Source organism: Carcharodon carcharias, chromosome 2 (genome assembly GCF_017639515.1).
Source record: "Carcharodon carcharias isolate sCarCar2 chromosome 2, sCarCar2.pri, whole genome shotgun sequence".
In the NCBI taxonomy this organism is placed as follows: Eukaryota; Metazoa; Chordata; class Chondrichthyes; order Lamniformes; family Lamnidae; genus Carcharodon; species Carcharodon carcharias.
The window spans coordinates 33,529,786-33,548,477 of NC_054468.1; the positions used below are offsets into that span (position 1 = coordinate 33,529,786).

The 18,692-nt window shown below is 41.5% G+C and overlaps 1 protein-coding gene across 1 annotated transcript; it reads left to right on the forward strand.

Moving 5' to 3' along the window:
• The first annotated feature begins 14,616 nt into the window (after positions 1-14,616).
• Positions 14,617-17,983, forward strand: LOC121289364 (calcium/calmodulin-dependent protein kinase II inhibitor 2-like). The gene is made up of 2 exons (XM_041208742.1): positions 14,617-15,040; positions 16,565-17,983. Exons 1-2 carry the CDS (start codon positions 14,872-14,874, stop codon positions 16,633-16,635), a joined length of 240 nt encoding a protein of 79 aa, XP_041064676.1. The 5' UTR covers positions 14,617-14,871; the 3' UTR covers positions 16,636-17,983.
• Positions 17,984-18,692: the final 709 nt, after the last annotated feature.

Below are 18,692 nucleotides of genomic sequence, written 5' to 3' on the forward strand. Positions count from 1 at the left end.
TTTAATTAGTTTGGCAAAGAGACAGAAAGGAAGTAACAGACACAGCTGAATGCTGGTCTCTGTCTTGGTGACAAAACACTGAATATACTTTGCAGCTTTCGAGCCAACACACAACAATCTCTGTGCCAGCATTGAAGCAATATTTTACATCAAAATAACTGAACATAATGACTTTACAAAAGACTATTAAATGGGTACTAATAGGCCCAATTTTTATTGTTAGTAACATGCATCTGATCCCTTCAATCAGTATATAGTGAGGACTAAATTTGAAAGCCCCCAAAATTGGGGCAGGGATGACGAAGTGTAATTAATCTAATTTAATGTAATGCCTATTTAATGTAATGCAGGCAACACAACAAATTTGCACTGCCCGCAGTTTTAAATGATGTCAGAGTCCAGACAGGCGAACCACGCTGTTGATAGGAACATTAGACCCTAGAACATGTTCCATCATTCAAAAGCTGATCTGCAACCTAACTCCATGAAGCTGGAATTTGCGCCTCCCCACCCTGCCCCCCCACCCCCACCCCACCATGGGTAGGGTGTTTTTCCACAATGGGTGCATATGAAATTATAAAATATGAGGGGTGGCTAGTTCAACACCTTCTCACCCACCCCCCCCCGAGCTGTCCCCCAAAACACGGGGTGGCTGGACTGGCACCAAAATCAGCAGCCTGCCGGCCATATGTAAATAAATAATTCATGGTCAACTGAGGCGTGCCAATTGACCCCAATATAATGCTGCCCAGATGGTTGGCATGGGCAGGCAGGCAAGAGTGGGCAGTCCGTTCTTTCAAATGAGTTTTTAAAAGTGTGGGAAGGAAAAAGGTTTACTATCTTTGGAGGGTGCACTTTCCGCATTGGGGCACCCCCCCACTGAAGATAGTATCCTCTCTTCCTTCCTTCCTCTCCACCTGCACTGCAAAATCCACACCCCCAACCTCCTCTACCACCCCCCCATCTCACTAACATGCTAGATCCCTCCCCGCCCAATGACCCTGATTTACTCAAGTCCGAGCTCCAGTGGGGCCTTCATCCTGAGCCTGCCTGCAGTCCTGGCAAAGCACACCGCTGAGCTCTGGCACTGCCAGGACTGCAGGAGTTACTGGTCAATCAGATTGGCTGGCAGCTCCCAAGGGTGGGACTTCCTCCCAGTGAGAGGTGGGACTCCCACACTTTCCTTGTCATTGCCGCCTGCAGCATGGGTCGAACGTTGGTTGGTTTCCGACTGATTTTCTTTAGTCGGGGGAGCAAGCAGTACACCACCCCCTCCCCCTATAAAATCCAGCCCCATATCTCTTAGTATCTTAGGCTAACAAAATCCACCAGTCTCAGATTTAACATTAACCATTGATATAACATCAGTTAGCATTTGCAGAAGGGAGTTCCAAACATCCACCACTCTTTATGTTTTGAAGAAGTGCTTCACAATTTCACTTCAGAAAGGTCTGGCTCTAATTTTTAGTCTACCTCTCCTTGCAATTTAACTCTTGGAGTCCAGGTATCATTCTGGTAAATCTACACTGCACTACCTTTGGGGAGATGTGCTGGCCCATTGGGATGCTGCAATATATCTTTTCTAAAATGTGATGTCCAGAACTGCTCATCTGATGTCTAGACAGAGCTTTGTTTTGCTGCAACATGACTTTTACCACCTTTTATATTCTAGTCCCCCAGTGTCAGCTGTGGCTCAGTTGGAAGCATTCTCACCTCTCAGTCACAAGATTCAAGTCCCACTCCAGGGCTTAAGCACAAAATTCAAGGCTCACCGCAATGTAGCATTGAGGGAGTGCTACACTGTTGGAAGTGCTCTCTTTCAAGTGAGATATTAAACCAAGGCCCCATCTGCCTGCTGCGATGGATGTGAAAGATCCCATGAGACTATTTTCAAGAAGAGAGGAGATGTTATCCCCAGTGCCCCGGCCAGTATTTATCTGTCCATCAACAGCACAAAAGCAGATTACCGGGTCGCTATCACATTGCTGTTTGTGGGAGTTTGCTGTGCGCAAACTGGTTGCCACGTCTCCAACAACAGTGACTACATGTCAAAAGTACTTCATTGACTTACGTGCTCTTTGACACATCCAATAGTCTGGAAAAGCGTTATATTAGTGGAAGTCTGTCTTTCTTTTTTTCCCTCTCAATATAAAGGCCAACATTCTATTAACATTTTTGATTATATTCTGTATCTGTTCATGATATTTTAATGATCTTTGTACCAGAACCCCAAGTTTATTTGAGCCTGCACTAATCCTAGCTTTCACTTTGATTGGCTGGCCATTTCAGCAGGCCATGTCATGAGTAGCTAGCACCAGTTACAGCTAGTCTGCATCTCTTACAGGGAAGATGCATTGTGACTGGACGTAGTGGAAATCATGCACATCGGCACAAAACAGGAGAGAGCAGATGCCAAGCTTTTCAGACAGTGCACTGGAGGCCTTTGGGATGAAGATAGAAGAGAGGAGTAATGTCCTGTAATGGTAAGAAGCCAGAAAGCCCTCCAGACACACAATCAAAAAGGGTTTGGAGCAGATAGTCATGGAACTCAATACCAGATATCAAAACACAAGGATGCGGTATCTTAAGAAGTTCAATGATGGTCAAAGTCAGCAAATGGATCTTCAAATGCCATGTCCACAAATTCTGCGAACTGCATCACAATCTTCAAACACTGCTCAATTCATCACATCCTCATCACTTGCCTGACAACAATCTCTAACAATCCAGACTCATACCTGATATTCATGTTCTCAATCGCACCTTCACACACTTTGCACTGTTGCAAGCTTCATTCCCACATCTTACAGCTTGCACACATTGCTAGCTATCCAACCATAACAGCCACATCACTCAAACAGATTACGCCACACTCACAGGCACATTTCCATCTCTCTCGCAGGACAAGGTGGTGCATTATCAGAGGCAGTAAAAGCTAACAGACAGGGGGCAAAGGCATGCCTGCACACCCTGACCCCCATCGAGGAGACAGTGCTGGCCATTATCGGAATGCCCATTGCTGAGGCCATGACTTACAAAGGTGCTGAAACCATCAAAGATTATGCTATTCTCATACATAATCCACCTTCTCACATCCCATGACCCAACCCCCCATCCCCCCTCATCTCACACTCTTTTCTGATTTATAAGCTGCAGGCCATGGTGCTTTCCCCACCCACCCAGTCCACAAACCTGATGCTTGTGCTTTGCTCCTTTCAGATAGTCAAGAAGAACAATCTGGCCAGGCAATGGAGGAACCGGAAGAAGATGATGAAGGTGTGCCATCACTCAATTTGAAGGGGACTAGTAATCCAGAGACCCAGGGTAATGTTCTGGGTACCTGGGTTTGAATCCCGCCATGGCAGATTAATTCAATAAAAATTGGAATTAAAAGTCTAATGATAACCATGAAACCATTGTTGATTGTTGTAAAAACCCATCTGGTTCACTAATGCCCTTTAGGGAAGGAAATCTGCCACCCTTACCTGGTCTGGCCTACATGCAACTCCAGACCAACAGGAATGTGGTTGACTCTTAAATGCCCCTCTGAAATGGCCTAGAAAACTCAATTGTATTAAACTGCTACGAAGTCTCAAAAAAGGAATGAAACTGGACAGACCTCCTGGCATCGACCTAGGCACTAGAAACAACACTGGAAAACTCATCCCTGTCAACCCTGCAAAGTCCTCCTTACTAAACACCTGGGGGCTAGTGCCAAAATTGAGAGAGCTGTCTCACAGACCTCCTGCTAATTACCATGTACCGCCCGCCCTCAGCTGATGAATCAGTGCTCCTCCATGTTTAATATCGCTTGGAGGAAGCACTGAGGTTGGCAATGGCACAGAATGTACTTTGTATATTCTGAGTGGCTTGGTAGCAACACCACAGACCGAACTGCCTAAGTCCTAAAGGACATAGCTGCTAGACTGAATCTACAGCAGATGGTGAAGGAACCAACAAGAAGGGAAAACATACTTGACCTCATCCTCACCAACCTGCCTGCCGCAGATGCATCTGTTCATGGCAATGTTGGTAAGAATGATCACCGTGCAGTCATTGTGGAGATGAGATCCCACCTACGCATTGAGGATACCCTCCATCGTGTTGTGTGGCTAAATGGGATTGATTTCTAACAGATCATGCAACTCAAGACTGGGCATCCATGAGGTGCTGCGAGCCATCAGCAGCAGAATTGTACACAAACATAATCTGTAACCCCATGGTCCGGCATATCCCCAACTCTACCATTACCATCAAGCCAGGGGAGCAACCCTGGTTCAACGTAGGGTGCAGGAGGGCATGCTAGGAGCAGCACTAGGCATACCTAAAAATGAGGTGTTAATCTGGTGCAGCTTTAACACAGGACTACCTGCTTCCAGACAGCATAAACAGCAAGTGATAGACAGATAAGTGATCCCACAACCAATGGATCAGCTCTAAGCTCTGCAGTCCTGCTACATCCAGCTGTGAATGTTGGTGGTCAATTAAACAAATCACTGAAGGAGGAGGCTCCACAAAGGAGGGCTCTTGCCGGTCAACAACAGATGCTGTGAAAGCAGCGGCAGAAGACAGTGTCAAAGGGGGGGGAGCGCGCAGGTCAGGATGCAGCCATCCAGGGAGTACATCATAGAAGACAGGCACTGGAATTGGGCAGCAGACCAGGGCCATCCTTTTTGTCCAGAGCCTTCCTTTTTGTCCAGGAGGTTCTTTTATAGCCCACCAGCAGCTGTAGCATTGTCAACTGACAGTGGATTTCACCAATGAAAAACTTTCCCCGCTGCAGTATTGCATGCGTTTCTCAGGGATGCTGCCGGCATTTTAAATTTTAATTGTTATCATGTGGGGAAGGGCAGAAAGCAAGAAGGTAGAAATGACGTACACTCCTGGTTATGCCATTGGGAATGGCACTCTGTTGACAAAACCCCATTCAAAGCTGCAAGCCCAACAAAATTGTAAAAAAAACTTACTTTGCTTCATTCTCCTGTTAATGAAATGTATTTACCTTATTTTGAGTTAATTATCATCAACAGATATTTTCTGAATATGGCTGAAATAAATTTACAAAATGGGTAGCCTGGTAGACCAGTACATCGAGCTACTTATGCATAGCAACCTTGAATAGTAGGACGTACATTCCTCAGTTGATGAATTCACAATTCCAACCAACCATGCAGGGTAAATAAGACATTGTTTGGAAGATATCCTAGGATAGACAGAAGGAAAACCCTTATGAAAATCAAACCCATGCCTTTGACTTGCATTACTAGCTGACTGGTTATATTGTGCTACTAAAATAGGTGTAAATTGATAAGGGACTCTTGTGTCATGCGAGATATGTAAAAGAAGCTAAATAAACATTGAAGGTAAATAGAGCCCCTGAAATAGACATGATCTTTGTCACATGACCCATTAATCGAGGGAAGATTTGTTGTGGTCACCACTGTGTATGGCTCTAAACATATCTAACAATAATGGGGATGAAATTCAACTTGGGCAGTAAGGACAGAATAGGCAATAGAAAGTTGGCAACTTGTTTCACACAGATTTTCTTTTCCTCCATGTGTTGTGTTTATGATTTCTTTTACACATATTGGCCAGTTTGGTATTAATAATTACACACTCCTAGACATACTTTCTCCTCCCTGCACCCTCATCTTTCCCACTGACCCAAAATGGTAGAATTCCTTGTCTCCAATCTTCCTTTCTCCTTATAATATAGACTCCTGAGCCCAAACAATCATGGTTTCTGGATTTACCACCTCTCCTTTGCTACTCTTTTCAAATTTGGTATTTATTTGCACTTTAGGTCCTAGGTTCACCAAGGCTTCTCAATTTATAAAAAAAAAGTATGGACTTGATGGGCAGAATGGCCTCCTGTGTGCAATGACACTAAGGACTGGATTTTATTGGGACAGCAGAAGTTCTGTTGTAAGTGGGAGGTGACCCCACCTTAGTGGGTGGTGGGACCTGGGGCAACACATTGCCAGCAGTGGCCAATTAAAAGACCACGGTTGGGACCACCGCACAATGGTAGCTAATCCCCAAGACCTGACAGACGAATCATAGGGCTGGCAGCTCAGCAGAGCCACCACTAGTGATGGCCGTTGCTGAGGCTGTTGCTGCAGGTTGAGGGTGCCTCAATGCCTATGTGCCTTTGAAGAGGGGTAAGCGGAATGCCAGAGTCAATTTTCACTGGGTGGTCTCCCGAAGTGGCACTGAGCTCCCCTAACACAGGCAAAAATGCACACTGAGGCAGGAAGTGGCCCTTAATTGACCAGTTAAGTGATTCAATTGGGCTCCTGGCGGTGACCAATCTGCTATCTTTCCTGTTGCTGGCAAAATCGCTTGGATGGAAAAATATCGGATATCACTGAACCCTTTCCTGTATCATTTAGCTAGCCTTCCTACCCGTCACCAAAGGGTTGGTAAAATTCTGGCCCACAACTATCAAAAACTAGAAATGCAAAATAATCTTTGAACTATCACAAACATAAGGTAATATATCTGAAGAAGTCATATTACATTTGAAGCATTAATGCTGCTTGTCTCTTCACAGATACTGCAAGGGCTGCTGCGTATTTCCAGCACATTCAGTTTTCATTTTATGTTAGATATAATATATCATAAGTTGGATGTGGTCAAAATCTTGTCAATGTGGCAAAATCAAGAGTGAAATGTTCAGGAGCACCCTCAAGGGTTTTCAGTACATTGTACAGATAAGCACCCTGGAGGATGACTTTTTTTAAGAAGAAGGCACAGTACCATTTGGAGCATCAAAATCTAGATAAATGGCAAACTAACTATCACAGACTCTATTATGGCCAGAATTAAAGTAGTACATCAAATCACACACAATTAATTCATTCATAATGCATGTCTAAACAATGTAAAATAAAAAAAAATACTTCTCATCTTGTTAAATATTTTATTTGAGCCCAGATGGACAACTGCAGTTTCTAACCATTAATCTTTGAATAGGTTTAGCTATTTAGGAAATATGATCAGATAGACAGAGATAAATTACCATGGGTAACTCAATGTTGGTAGAAACATAAATCACATATTTCAGTAAATTACTGCAACTGATGCCAATAACACAGAAGGTGCTGTGAATTCTTGTTCATTTTTTCATCCTTTCGGGATGAGGTACTACTACTGATAGAAACTTTTTGACAGCTTTCCTGGAGAGATTACAAATACAATGGTGCAATATGGCAAACATGTTAGAAAGCTCTGTGAGTGCAATGTGGCAGATGGTGCATTAATGCATTAACAGCAACTTCTTGTGTTGCATATTAATGCTTTCAGTTTATGCAGAGGAGGACAGTGTTAGATGTTTCTGTGCACAAATGCTGATGTGAAAAGGTAATCAGTACTTACTTCAGGGAAAGCTACAGGGAGGCTCAGGCAAGCTCTCCCCAGGCATTTCTTTGATAGCAGCAAATCAATATTCACATTTCTGATGCATTTGTATTTATTGCTAGTACTTTGGAATCTCAGACAACGAACAACTTACAAACATCTTGTTAAACAACCTTATTTTACAAAGTTCCAGTTGGAGACTCCTTAATGCTCAACAGGAGTTCTCATTAATCAGAGGCCCTCTCTCGCAGAAGAGTTGCCTTGTTGAACTGCAGAAGTCTGTAATAATGAAGCTGATTGGCTCAAAAGGATTTATACTATTGCAAAATATAAGAACAATATTATATCAACCCTCTATGTATGTTTACCTTTTTTGTTTAATATATCTTGCCTCTCTGCCTATGTCTCACATCTGGTATTAAATCAGAAAATAACCATGGCTGTCATATAAGGTTTTGGAAATGTCAAGGCCAAATTACAAAAGATAAAGGCATTAGCTAGCCTTTCATTATGATTATCATCGCTTTGGTACAAAAGAATGTGATGAATGGAAGGAAAATATCTCAAGGACACTTAGAAAGGACTTGAAAGCCATCGTTGATTTATTGCTCTCAAAGTTCAGACAATGTTGTATAGCAATTTAAAATGCTAATGAAGTTTTGGGGTATGTTATTAGAGCAGTAAAGTGCATGTCATAGAGGTATGCTAGGGGTTGAAATAGTTAACCAACAATAGTTACAATGTACGAGTAACACTGTGTCACTAAGAGAGTGATAAATTCTGAGTAATAAAACCAAAAACATTAGTGGTTTTCAAAATGGAGTTGGTTGCTAAACTATTGGTGGAATGAGCTTTGATGAGCAAGATGATCTTATGCGGCAGTCCTTGCTTCTTTGCACATTCTGATCTTGTGAACAACAATTTATGACAGTCTCATAGGAATGCAGAATAGTCTGTTATGGTTTTGTCAGTTTAGCAATTGAAGATATTATGACATAATATTGGCTTACTAACTTCTAATGGAGTAGACTAGAAACACAGACTACCCACTCATTATGGAACTCATCTAATTTTCACTCTATTTAATCATAATACAGGAGAGTTTGGTCCTCGCTGCCTGTGTGATGAAGCTGAAAACCTCACCTAATGTTTCAGGTATCACTATATCTCTGTATAATTTTCCTATAACTCATCCTTTTCCAGTTAGAAAAGCAGATTTATCTAGGCCATCAACTTATCTTTAATTACCTTCCCTGCCTCTTCATGGCTAGTCATTAGGAAGTACAACTCAAGTTGTGCATCAGGACTAAGTAAGTAATTAACCATAGTCCACAAAGGACCATGGGCATCTCCCTATATAGTCAAAGCAGCATGCTATAGACAGAGCTAAGCAATTCCACAAATATCGATCAGATCAAAGCAATGCAGTCCTGCTACATCCACCCACAAGTGGTGGTGAACTATGAAGCAATTAATGGGGAGAAGAAGATCCATGAACGTATGTCAGCAAGGATAGGGATGATAAGTGAATGGAAATTGGTGTGGGTTAGTATGTAGGCAGCACAATTTTCAATAAGGCTTATGGAGAGAATGGCCAAGAGTGTTTTAGAATAGTTTAGTCTGGAGGTGATGCATGCGTGGATGAAAGCTCAGAAGCAGATGGGCTAATGTAGGTTCGAAGGCAAGCACTGTTACAATGGTCTATGGGCTGGAGAGGATATGAGTTTGGGAATGCAGCACAACATTCCATTGAACATTGAAGTTATCCACACAGACTATTTAATCTTTGCTGACACATTACCTGGGTAGAGAAAGTGATGAGGGTGTACAGTTTATGGTGGGGACTAAGGAGATAGCTTGGGTCTTTCCAACTTGTAGCAGGAAGAACTCATGGCTTATCCAAGACTGGATTTTTTTTTTGCAGTTCTTATTGCTGATGACACAAAGGTAGACAGGAAAGTAAAGTTGTCAAGAGGACATAAAGAGTCTACAAATGGATACAGATAGGCTAAGCAAGTGGGTAAAAATTTAGTAGATGGAGTTAAGTGTGGCAAAATGTGAAATTGTTCACTTAGTATGTAAATGGAGAGAGATTCCAGTGCTCTGCAGTACACCTGGATTGTAATGTTCTGGTGCATGACTCAGAAAAGGTGAGTATGTAGGTACAGCAAATGATTAGGAAGGCAAATGGAATTTTTTTTATTCATTCCATGGGATGTGGGTGTCCTTAATTGCCCTTGTCCAGAAGACATTTTTAAGAGTAAACCACATTTATGTGGGTCTGGAGTCACATATAGTCCAGGCCAGCAGATTTCCTTCCCTAAAGGACTTTAGTGAACCAGATGGGTTTTTATGACATTGTTTCATGGTCATCATTAGATTTTTAAATCCAGGTATTTTGTTGAATTCAAATTCCACCATCCCCCTTGGTGGGATTCAAACCCAGGTCCCCAGAGCATTACCAGTCCAGTGACAATACCACTACGCTACCATGACCCCATGAGTTATTGCAAGGGGAATTGACTGTAAAAGAAGGGACTTCCCAAACTGTACTGCAGTTGTACAGGGCCTTAGTGGGACTGCATCTGGAGTACTGTGTACAGTTTTGCTTTTCCTTACTTAAGAAAGGATAGAATTGCAATGGAAGCAATTCAGAGAAGGTTCACTCAACTGATTCCTGGGATGAAGGGCTACCTTATGAGGAAAGATTGAGCAGGTTGGGTCTATACCCACTGGGGGTAAGAAGAATGAGAGATGATATATTGCAAAATATAAGATCCTGAGGAGACTTGACAGTGTGGATGTTGAGAGGATGTTTCCCTTGTGGGGAGTCTAGAACTAGGGGACATAGTTTAAAAATCCATTTAAGGCAGAGATGAGGGAATAACTTTATCTCTCAGAGGGTCATTAGTCTGAGGAATTCTCTGCCGCAAAGATCAGTCATTGAATATGTTCAAGGCTGAGTTAGACAGATTTTTGATTGACAAGGCAGTCCAGAGTAATGGGGGAATGACAGGAAAGTGGATTTGAGGCCATAAGGTTAGCTATGATCTTATTGAATGGCAGAGCAGGCTCAAGGGCCGAATGACCTACTATTGCTCTTATTTCCTGTGTTCTTGGATGTTGGGCAAGCAGTCTGACAACAGAGGGGCAATACAAAGTTCAAATGAAATAATATAGAGATAGAGCTGGGTGTCACAGAATCACAGAATCACACAATGCAGAAGAGGCCCTTCAGCTCATCGAGTCTGCACCAACACATGAGAAACACCTGACCTACCTACCTAATCCCATTTACCAGCACTTGGCCCATAGCCTTGAATGTTATGACATGCCAAGTGCTCATCCAGGTACTTTTTAAAGGATGCGAGGCAACCACCCTCCCTGGCAGCGCATTCCAGACCGTCACCACCGTCTGGGTAAAAAAGTTTTTCCTCACATCCCCCCTAAACCTGCTGCCCCTCACATTGAACTTATGTCCCCTTGTGACTGACCCTTTGACTAAGGGGAACAGCTGCTCCCTATCCACCCTGTCCATGCCTCTCATAATCTTGTACACTTCAATCAGGTCGCCTCTCAGTCTTCTCTGCTCCAACGAAAACAACCCAAGTCTATCCAACCTTTCTTCATAACTGAAATGTTTCATCCCAGGCAGCATCCTGGTGAATCTCCTCTGCACCCCCTCCAGTGCAATCACATCCTTCCCATAATGTGGTGACCAGAACTGCACACAGTACTCCAGCTGTGGCCTCACCAAGGTTCTATACAACTCCAACATGACCTCCTTACTTTGTAATCTATGCCTCAATTGATAAAGGCAAGTGTCCCATATGCCTTTTTCACCACCCCACTAACATGCCCCTCCGCCTTCAGAGATCTTTGGACACACATGCCTTTGTTCCTCAGAACTTCCTAGTGTCATGCCATTCATTGAATACTTCCTTGTCAATTTACTCCTTCCAAAGTGTATCACTTCACACTTTTCAGGGTTAAATTTCATCTGCCACTTATCTGCCCCTTTGACAATCCCGTCTATATCTTTCTGTAACCCAAGACACTCAATCTCACGGTTAACCACCCAGCCAATCTTTGTGTCTTCCACAAGCTTACTAATCCTAGCCCCTACATAGTCATCTATATCATTTATATAAATTACAAATAATAGGGGACCAAGCACAGATCCCTGTGGTACGCCACTGGACACGGGCTTCCAGTCACTAAAGCAGCCTTCTGTCATCACCTTCTGTCTCCTACAACTAAGCCAATTTTGAATCCACCTTATCAAATTACCTTGTATCCCATGTGCATTTGCCTTCTTTATAAGTGTCCCATGTGGGACCTTGTCAAAGGCTTTGCTGAAATCCATATAAACAACATCAACTGCACTACCCTCATCTACACACCTGGTCACCTCCTCAAATAATTCGATCAAATTTGTTAGGCATGACCTCCCTCATTAGCACAAATGTGGAATCTGGCTCATGTTTTCCGAAGATGTCATCAAGGGTCAGCATATTGTGGAAGTATAGGGATGATTTCCTTGAGAGTGCACAAAGTGACTGTGTAGGGGTACAAAGAAAAGCTTTGCTAAACATACTCTGGCTACAATTAGATAAATAGGAATTTAGCTAAAATTTACCTGTAAAATATTCTGAGATGGTATTATATATACTGGTATCTTCCAAAAGCGATGAAATTCAGTAATGAAAATTTAATGAGCTTCAGGGTAAATTTGGGGATTCAAGGTTATCAATAATAAAACAAAGGAAAATGGGAATACCTTTCAATGTAGTGCAGTTATCCTAAATAATCTTTCTACCAAGGTTGAATGGTCACAGTCTCTATCATGAGTGACAAACTAATGGGACTAAAGGCAGACAAGTTGCCAGGACCTGATGGCCTGCATCCAAGGGTTTTAAAGGAAATGGCTGCAGAGATAGTGGAGATAGTGGCTGAAATATTCCAGAACTCACTGGATTCTGGGAAGGTCTTAGCGGACTGGAAAACCGCTAAAGTGACGACCCTGTTCAAGAAGGAAGGTTGACAAAAAGTAGGAAACCAAAGGCCAGTCAGTCAAACATCTGTCGTTGGGAAAATGCTATAGTCCATTATTAAGGAAGAAATAGCAGGACATTTAGAAAAGATTAATACAATAAAACAGATTCAATGTGATTTTGTGAAAGGGAAATCATGCTTGACTAATTTGCTAGAGTTCTTTGAGGATATAACAAGCAGAGTTGATAAAGGGGAACCGGTAGATGTAGTGTATTTGATTTCCAGAATGCATTCGATAAGGTGCCACATAAAAGGTGCACAAGATAGGAGCTCATGGTATTGGGGGTAATGGATTGAGGCTTGGTTAACACACAAAAGAGAGAGTTGGGATTAATGGGTCTTTTTCAGGTTGGAAAGACATAACTAATGGAGTGCCACAAGAATCAATCCTAGGGCCTCAATTATTTACTATCTATATTAATGATTTGGAGGAGGGGGAAGAGTGTAATGAACGTAATGTATTCAAACCTGCTAATGATAAAAAATAGGCGGGAGGGTATGTTGTGTTGAGGACATAAGGAATCTGCAAGGGGATATAGATAGGTTGAGTGAATGGGCAAACACTTGGCAGATGGAGTTTAATGTAGGAAATTGTGAGGTCATGCACTTTGGTAGGATGGATCAAAAGGCAGACTATTATTTAAACAGAGAGAGACTTCAAAAAAGTGCAGCACAGAGGGATCTGGGTGCTTTTGTGCATGAAACACAAAAAGTTATCATGCAGTTGCAGCAATTAATTAAGAAGGCAAATGGAATTTTGGCCTGTATTGCTAGGGGGTTGGAGTTTAAAAATAGGGAAGTCTTGTTACAACTTTATGGGGTGTTGCTGAGGCCATAGCTGGAGTACTGTGTACTCTAGGTCCCTGTATTTAAGAAAGGATATAATGGCGTTGGATGCAGGTCAAAAGAGATTCACTAGGCTGATTCCTAGGATGAAGTGGTTGACTTATCAAGAATAACTAAACAGGTTAGGCCTTTATTCATTAGAGTTTAGAAAATTGAGAGGTGATCATATTGAAATGTACAAGGTTCTGAGGGGCTTGACATAGATGTTGAGAAGATGTTTCCACTAGTGGGGGAATCTCAAACTAGTGGACATAGTTACAGAATAATATTTAAAATAGAGATGTGAAGGAATTTCTTTTCTCAGAGAGTAGTGAATGTTTGGAATTCTCTAACCCAGAGAGTTGCGAAGGCTAGATCACTTAGAGTATTTAAAGAGGATGTAGATAGATCTTTGAAATATCAGGGAGTGGAGGGCTATGAGGAGCTGGCATGAAAGAAGAGATGAAGCCTGGGGCAGATCAGCCATGATCTTATTGAATGGCAGCACAGGCTTGAGGGGCCGAATGGCCTACTCCTGCTCCTATTTCTTATGTTCTTATAACATCACGAAATTCAGTTTGACTAACGTCAATAATGCTATGGTCAACTGAAGAGGTGTACCTCAAATAAACTGAGATGGATGATAAATTCTGTTTTTGTTTTGAGATGGATGATGTCGGTTCTCCTTGTCCCTGAACTGATCATTATGCATGAGCGTTGGGATGGACATATTGTCAAAGTGGAAATTTAGGAAACTACTGCTTGAGACAGATTGAGAATACAGTCACTCCTCCCTCAGATTTGAATCTTGTGACTGGTCACTTGTTTCTGCAGATTACAGGGTACTGTGAGCTGAAAATAAAATATTTGAAAATTGATACAATTAATTTAATGCAACTTCTGAAATGAATCACAGTTGTGAGTGGACACAATGAGGCACGTAATGCAAGTAGTTAATTGTGAAGCTATTTGAGTTATTACAGAAATCCACATTAAAACCACTGAAGACGATTTTTTTGGATACTTTCTGCCTGTAAGAGCTCACAGCGTTTTAAAATGGTGAATGGAGCTGGCTAACTGCTAGATGTTTGTTGTTCTTTCATAGTTTAGAACTCACTGTTGTAAAGTCTAGTTGGACTAAAGGTTGCCTGAGATGGTTTTGCTTTTTTGTGGGGGGCACATTTTACGCGACGTAAAAGCCTTCACCTGCGCTATTCTGCATTGAAAGACTTTGCCTTTGAATAGAGTGGATAACAATTGCTATTCAAGCGCTGCCGGTTGATGTCACTGTCTCCTCTCCCAGTCCGAGTAGGAGGAGAATGATGGTAATTAGGCTGTTCTACATCACTTCTTCCCCGGATGGATGACTTCATTCTTCCGCTCGGGTTTCCTTTATGTTGGCGGTGGGGTCCCCGGCTCTCTCCAGAGCTCTCTAAACACAGTAAGAAGACAACATCTCCAGCATCACCGGCAGGGCAACAGCAAACCATCAGTTACCGATACAGCGCCAGGATTACCCAGAAAAGACCCGTCTAGTGCAACTTGTGACAGTCACTTTCAATCGGTGAATTTCCTGGAAATTTTTGCTGCCCGTTCTTGGGTTTCATCCCCTTCCTTCTTTGAGGCACTATGTCGGAGATTTTACCCTACAGCGAGGACAAGATGGCTCATTTCGGCGGCGAGAGTGAAGTCGGTCAGCTCTCTTTCAGCTGTCGCCTCCAGGACACCAACACCTTCTTTGGAGGCTCTCAGCCCAAGAGACCCCCCAAACTGGCACAGATTGGCAGAGCCAAGCGAGGTAAAAAGCGAAAACGTTCGCCTAATTCTGGATGCGCTGCTCACCCATGGTCATTTCAATTGTAACCGCATTTCAGATGATTTTTAAACTGTCAGTAGATTGTAAATCTCCGCGTTTCGTCAAAATAATTATTTGTGTTTAATCCACATCTTGTCAGCAAAGTAATTCCTTCGGTGGAATAGAGTTAATGATGTGTGGAATGTTTTTCCTATTCCTCTATTTGACAAAAATATAGCATTTCATCGTTGTTTGTCCGGCTATATAGAATGTTGATTACACACTTATTATAAATATAAACCTTGCCACGATTTCACTTTTTGAAAAAAAAATTGGCTGTCGCCGTTTATTGTTCGATTGAATTCTATTTAACATTTACATTTAATGAAAATCCAGTGTGATTTTTCAAATCTACTTTTCCGCGAGAAATCATTGTTTTCAGTTTCATTTATCCATGTAGCTAGTTGGATTCGGGTTTTCTTTATGCACATCGTGTTATTTTGCTGTGTCTTTTGCCTGTTTTAAAATTGAACTGAATTTATTTCGGACTCCCTTCCCAAACTCTGGATCTCTAGTCCACTCAGAAGCTCTTTGATTTGACACTATCTCCCCAACTTCTAGCCAAGAATGGGGCGTTATATTGCCAAATTCACACCATGTCAAAATAAATCAGCCCTTAGACATTCCTTTCGAGACCAACGTTCATATATTTATTTTGTGGAATCGCAGATCCATTTACAGCGTTATGCATACAGTTCAATAAATCTGCAACTATACCGGATTTTTCCACAACAGAAGAGTTGTGCGGACTCGAAACCTTCACTCGGTTTCTCTCCCCACAGATGCTGCTAGACCGGCTGAGTTTTTTCCGGCACTTTCAGTTTTTTTATTTCAGATTTTTCCATAATTCGACCAACCAGCTGGTCTAGTACTTATTTTTTTTTATCTAAATGGCAGAAGGTATACAGATTTCCATCTGTTTCAGCTTTTTAGTCCTCGCCAATCACGCGAAGGTATCCGCTAATTTACTAAAAGATGCGTAGATTTTTTTTTAACTGCCCTCGGTTATTTAATTTAAATCCAACTTGTTCAGCACAAAACCAAAATGCAGCAAAATTTTGCTGAGCAGATATTCCGATTAGTGCCGCCGCCTGTCCCAGAAATAAGAAGCATCGAAAATTTTCTGCTTAAAATGTGTTGCAACGTCAGATTATTTCGTGAGATTTTGATCATATGTAAAGAACTCGAAAACAAGCATTTAATTTGGCGGAGTCTCCCACGCGCCAAACCTAAGAAAGCAAACTTCCTTTTGTTCTTAACTAAACAGTACACTTTGTAATATTTAGGGTCAATTTGTGAAAGAAATTACAATTCCACTTACAATTTGTCAGAAGTATTGTGCATGCGGGTAATTGCTTTTCTCCGGGTAACGTCGACATGTTTGTTTATATTTCTCGGTTTGGCCATGTTCTGGTGGAGGTGTGTGTACTGTCTGCAGACACTAAATTGCCTGTAATTGCTTTACAGTTGTGATCGAAGACGACAGAATAGATGATGTTCTGAAGGGAAGGGAAGACAAAACCTCGTCTGGAGTGTAATCAGAAAGGGTGCTACCCTGACTCCCAAACTTTTTAACTATTTTAAAGCACTTTTGGGCTGTGCATGCGTTTATGGATTGTCCAGAGAGATTTTGGGGCTTGCTGACGAATCTCCAATCCAAACAAATGCACACAAAATTGAGGAGCTGTCAATATCAGCACCATTCGGTTTATCCAAGGCACACACAGATCAAGTAGCTGTCCATTTCAAAATTCCAGTCCAAGCGAACGCACAGAAATGGAGGGACCAGGTCATTACAGCAGCAACACTGTCATTTAAGCCAATGCACGGAGATTCCCGAGCGGTGCACTTCACAACCATCAATTTTAGACTTACCACAAACACCGCGGTTGATCGGAGACGACGACAGCTAGCAAAACCGACTAGGTGGCAGAAAGAATGAAAGCAAGGAGACGAGAAGAAAGAAAGGATTTTTTTTGCATCAAAATAGACATTTAATTCATCCTGTTGCATGAGCTTCCGGTCACGGTGCCAATATTGGTGCCAGCAGTCATTAACAGTTTGGCACGCTTCTTTCTAATGGAATTCTTCGTACTTGTATTTTTATATCTAAATCTTTGTAAAACAAATGCTAGTCTATGTATTGTATTGCATTAAAATTGTTTGTATTTTTTGTAAGGATGTATAAGACCGGATCCAGTGACTTGAAAGACTGATTGACTGATTTTGGACAATTCTGTATCAGCATTAGGAAGAGACTTATTGAATGTTATTTATGAACCTCTTAGTCTTATAGGGATTTTTGTTTTTTTAATTTATTTTTGTTTATTTGCACACATCAATGCTAAAAAAAACTGTGTTTAAATCTATATTGTGAATAACCATTGCTGCTGGAATTGCGAAATCTAAAGGTTTATGGGGAAAAACTAATGCACTGTTTAAGAAATTTAAAATAATGCGCTGTTAACATTGACTATTCTCTTTTTGGACTCTTCTGAAGCTGTGTTTTTTAATTTAATTTTGTAACATTCTTTTATGAAGCTTATTATCGTTATATGTGCATGTTAACATGAGGCGTAATTTTAAATAATGAAAAAAATCATTCCAAGGATATATAAAAGCAAAAAAAAATTGTAATGACATTCTAAGAATGATTCATTGTACATTTTATGACCATTTTCACTGTATTTGGTGAACAAATAAATGGTTGAAGGCTGTAAGGACACAAATATTGATCCGCTTTCTCGTTGTATCTGTATTGCATTTTGGATGAATTGGTTGAAGAATTTAAAAACGATTTTTTTAACCTTTTAGTATACAGCAGCCATACTCATAAAATTCCACTGTAATATACAACTACAAATAAACTGTCGACTGGTATAACCATTAATTTGCCATTAATCTGAATTCGTGAACACAGTTGAAAAATGAGCAGCTTTTTAAATTAGCATTGAATCGCTAGTTCGTTTCAAAGCGACATTGTCCTGAACGGTTTATAGGTATGTAACCTGTATTTTATATTTATATTGTCTTCCTTTTCATTACCCACTGCTTCCATCCGCCCTTTCATTTTTCTTCTGCGGAAGTCTAGGTTGGGCTAATGGTCACTAAACGTCAGTAGCATTCCAGGGTAACTAACTATATGCCATGAGAAACTAGTGACTGAGCTCGACTGTCATTCACAGCTGTGGTTATGACATTGGGAATCCAATCAGTGGAGATATAGAAAGTTAGGTGGCGGGGGTTGGGCGATTTAGTAATAATACATGGATTCTGAGTGGGATTTTCACTGCAGAATTCTGTCCTTATGGATCGTCAATCATTTCCTGACGACATTTTTCGGTTTTGTTATAAATGTCCTTATCTAAATTAATCCCAGCAACACTGAAATTACTGGCCGGCAGCAATAGGAATACCTGGGCTGAATACAAATCACCGAACTTGCATCCCTTGAAATGGGAACGCCAACGGAATGCAAGGAATCGAAACACAGTTTGAAAGGGATTAAAGATACCATTTGAAATTAAATCTGATGCAATTACTCTCACTTTGATGAACACCAGATTTAAAAGTAGGGTGACTTTCATTTTTCCCA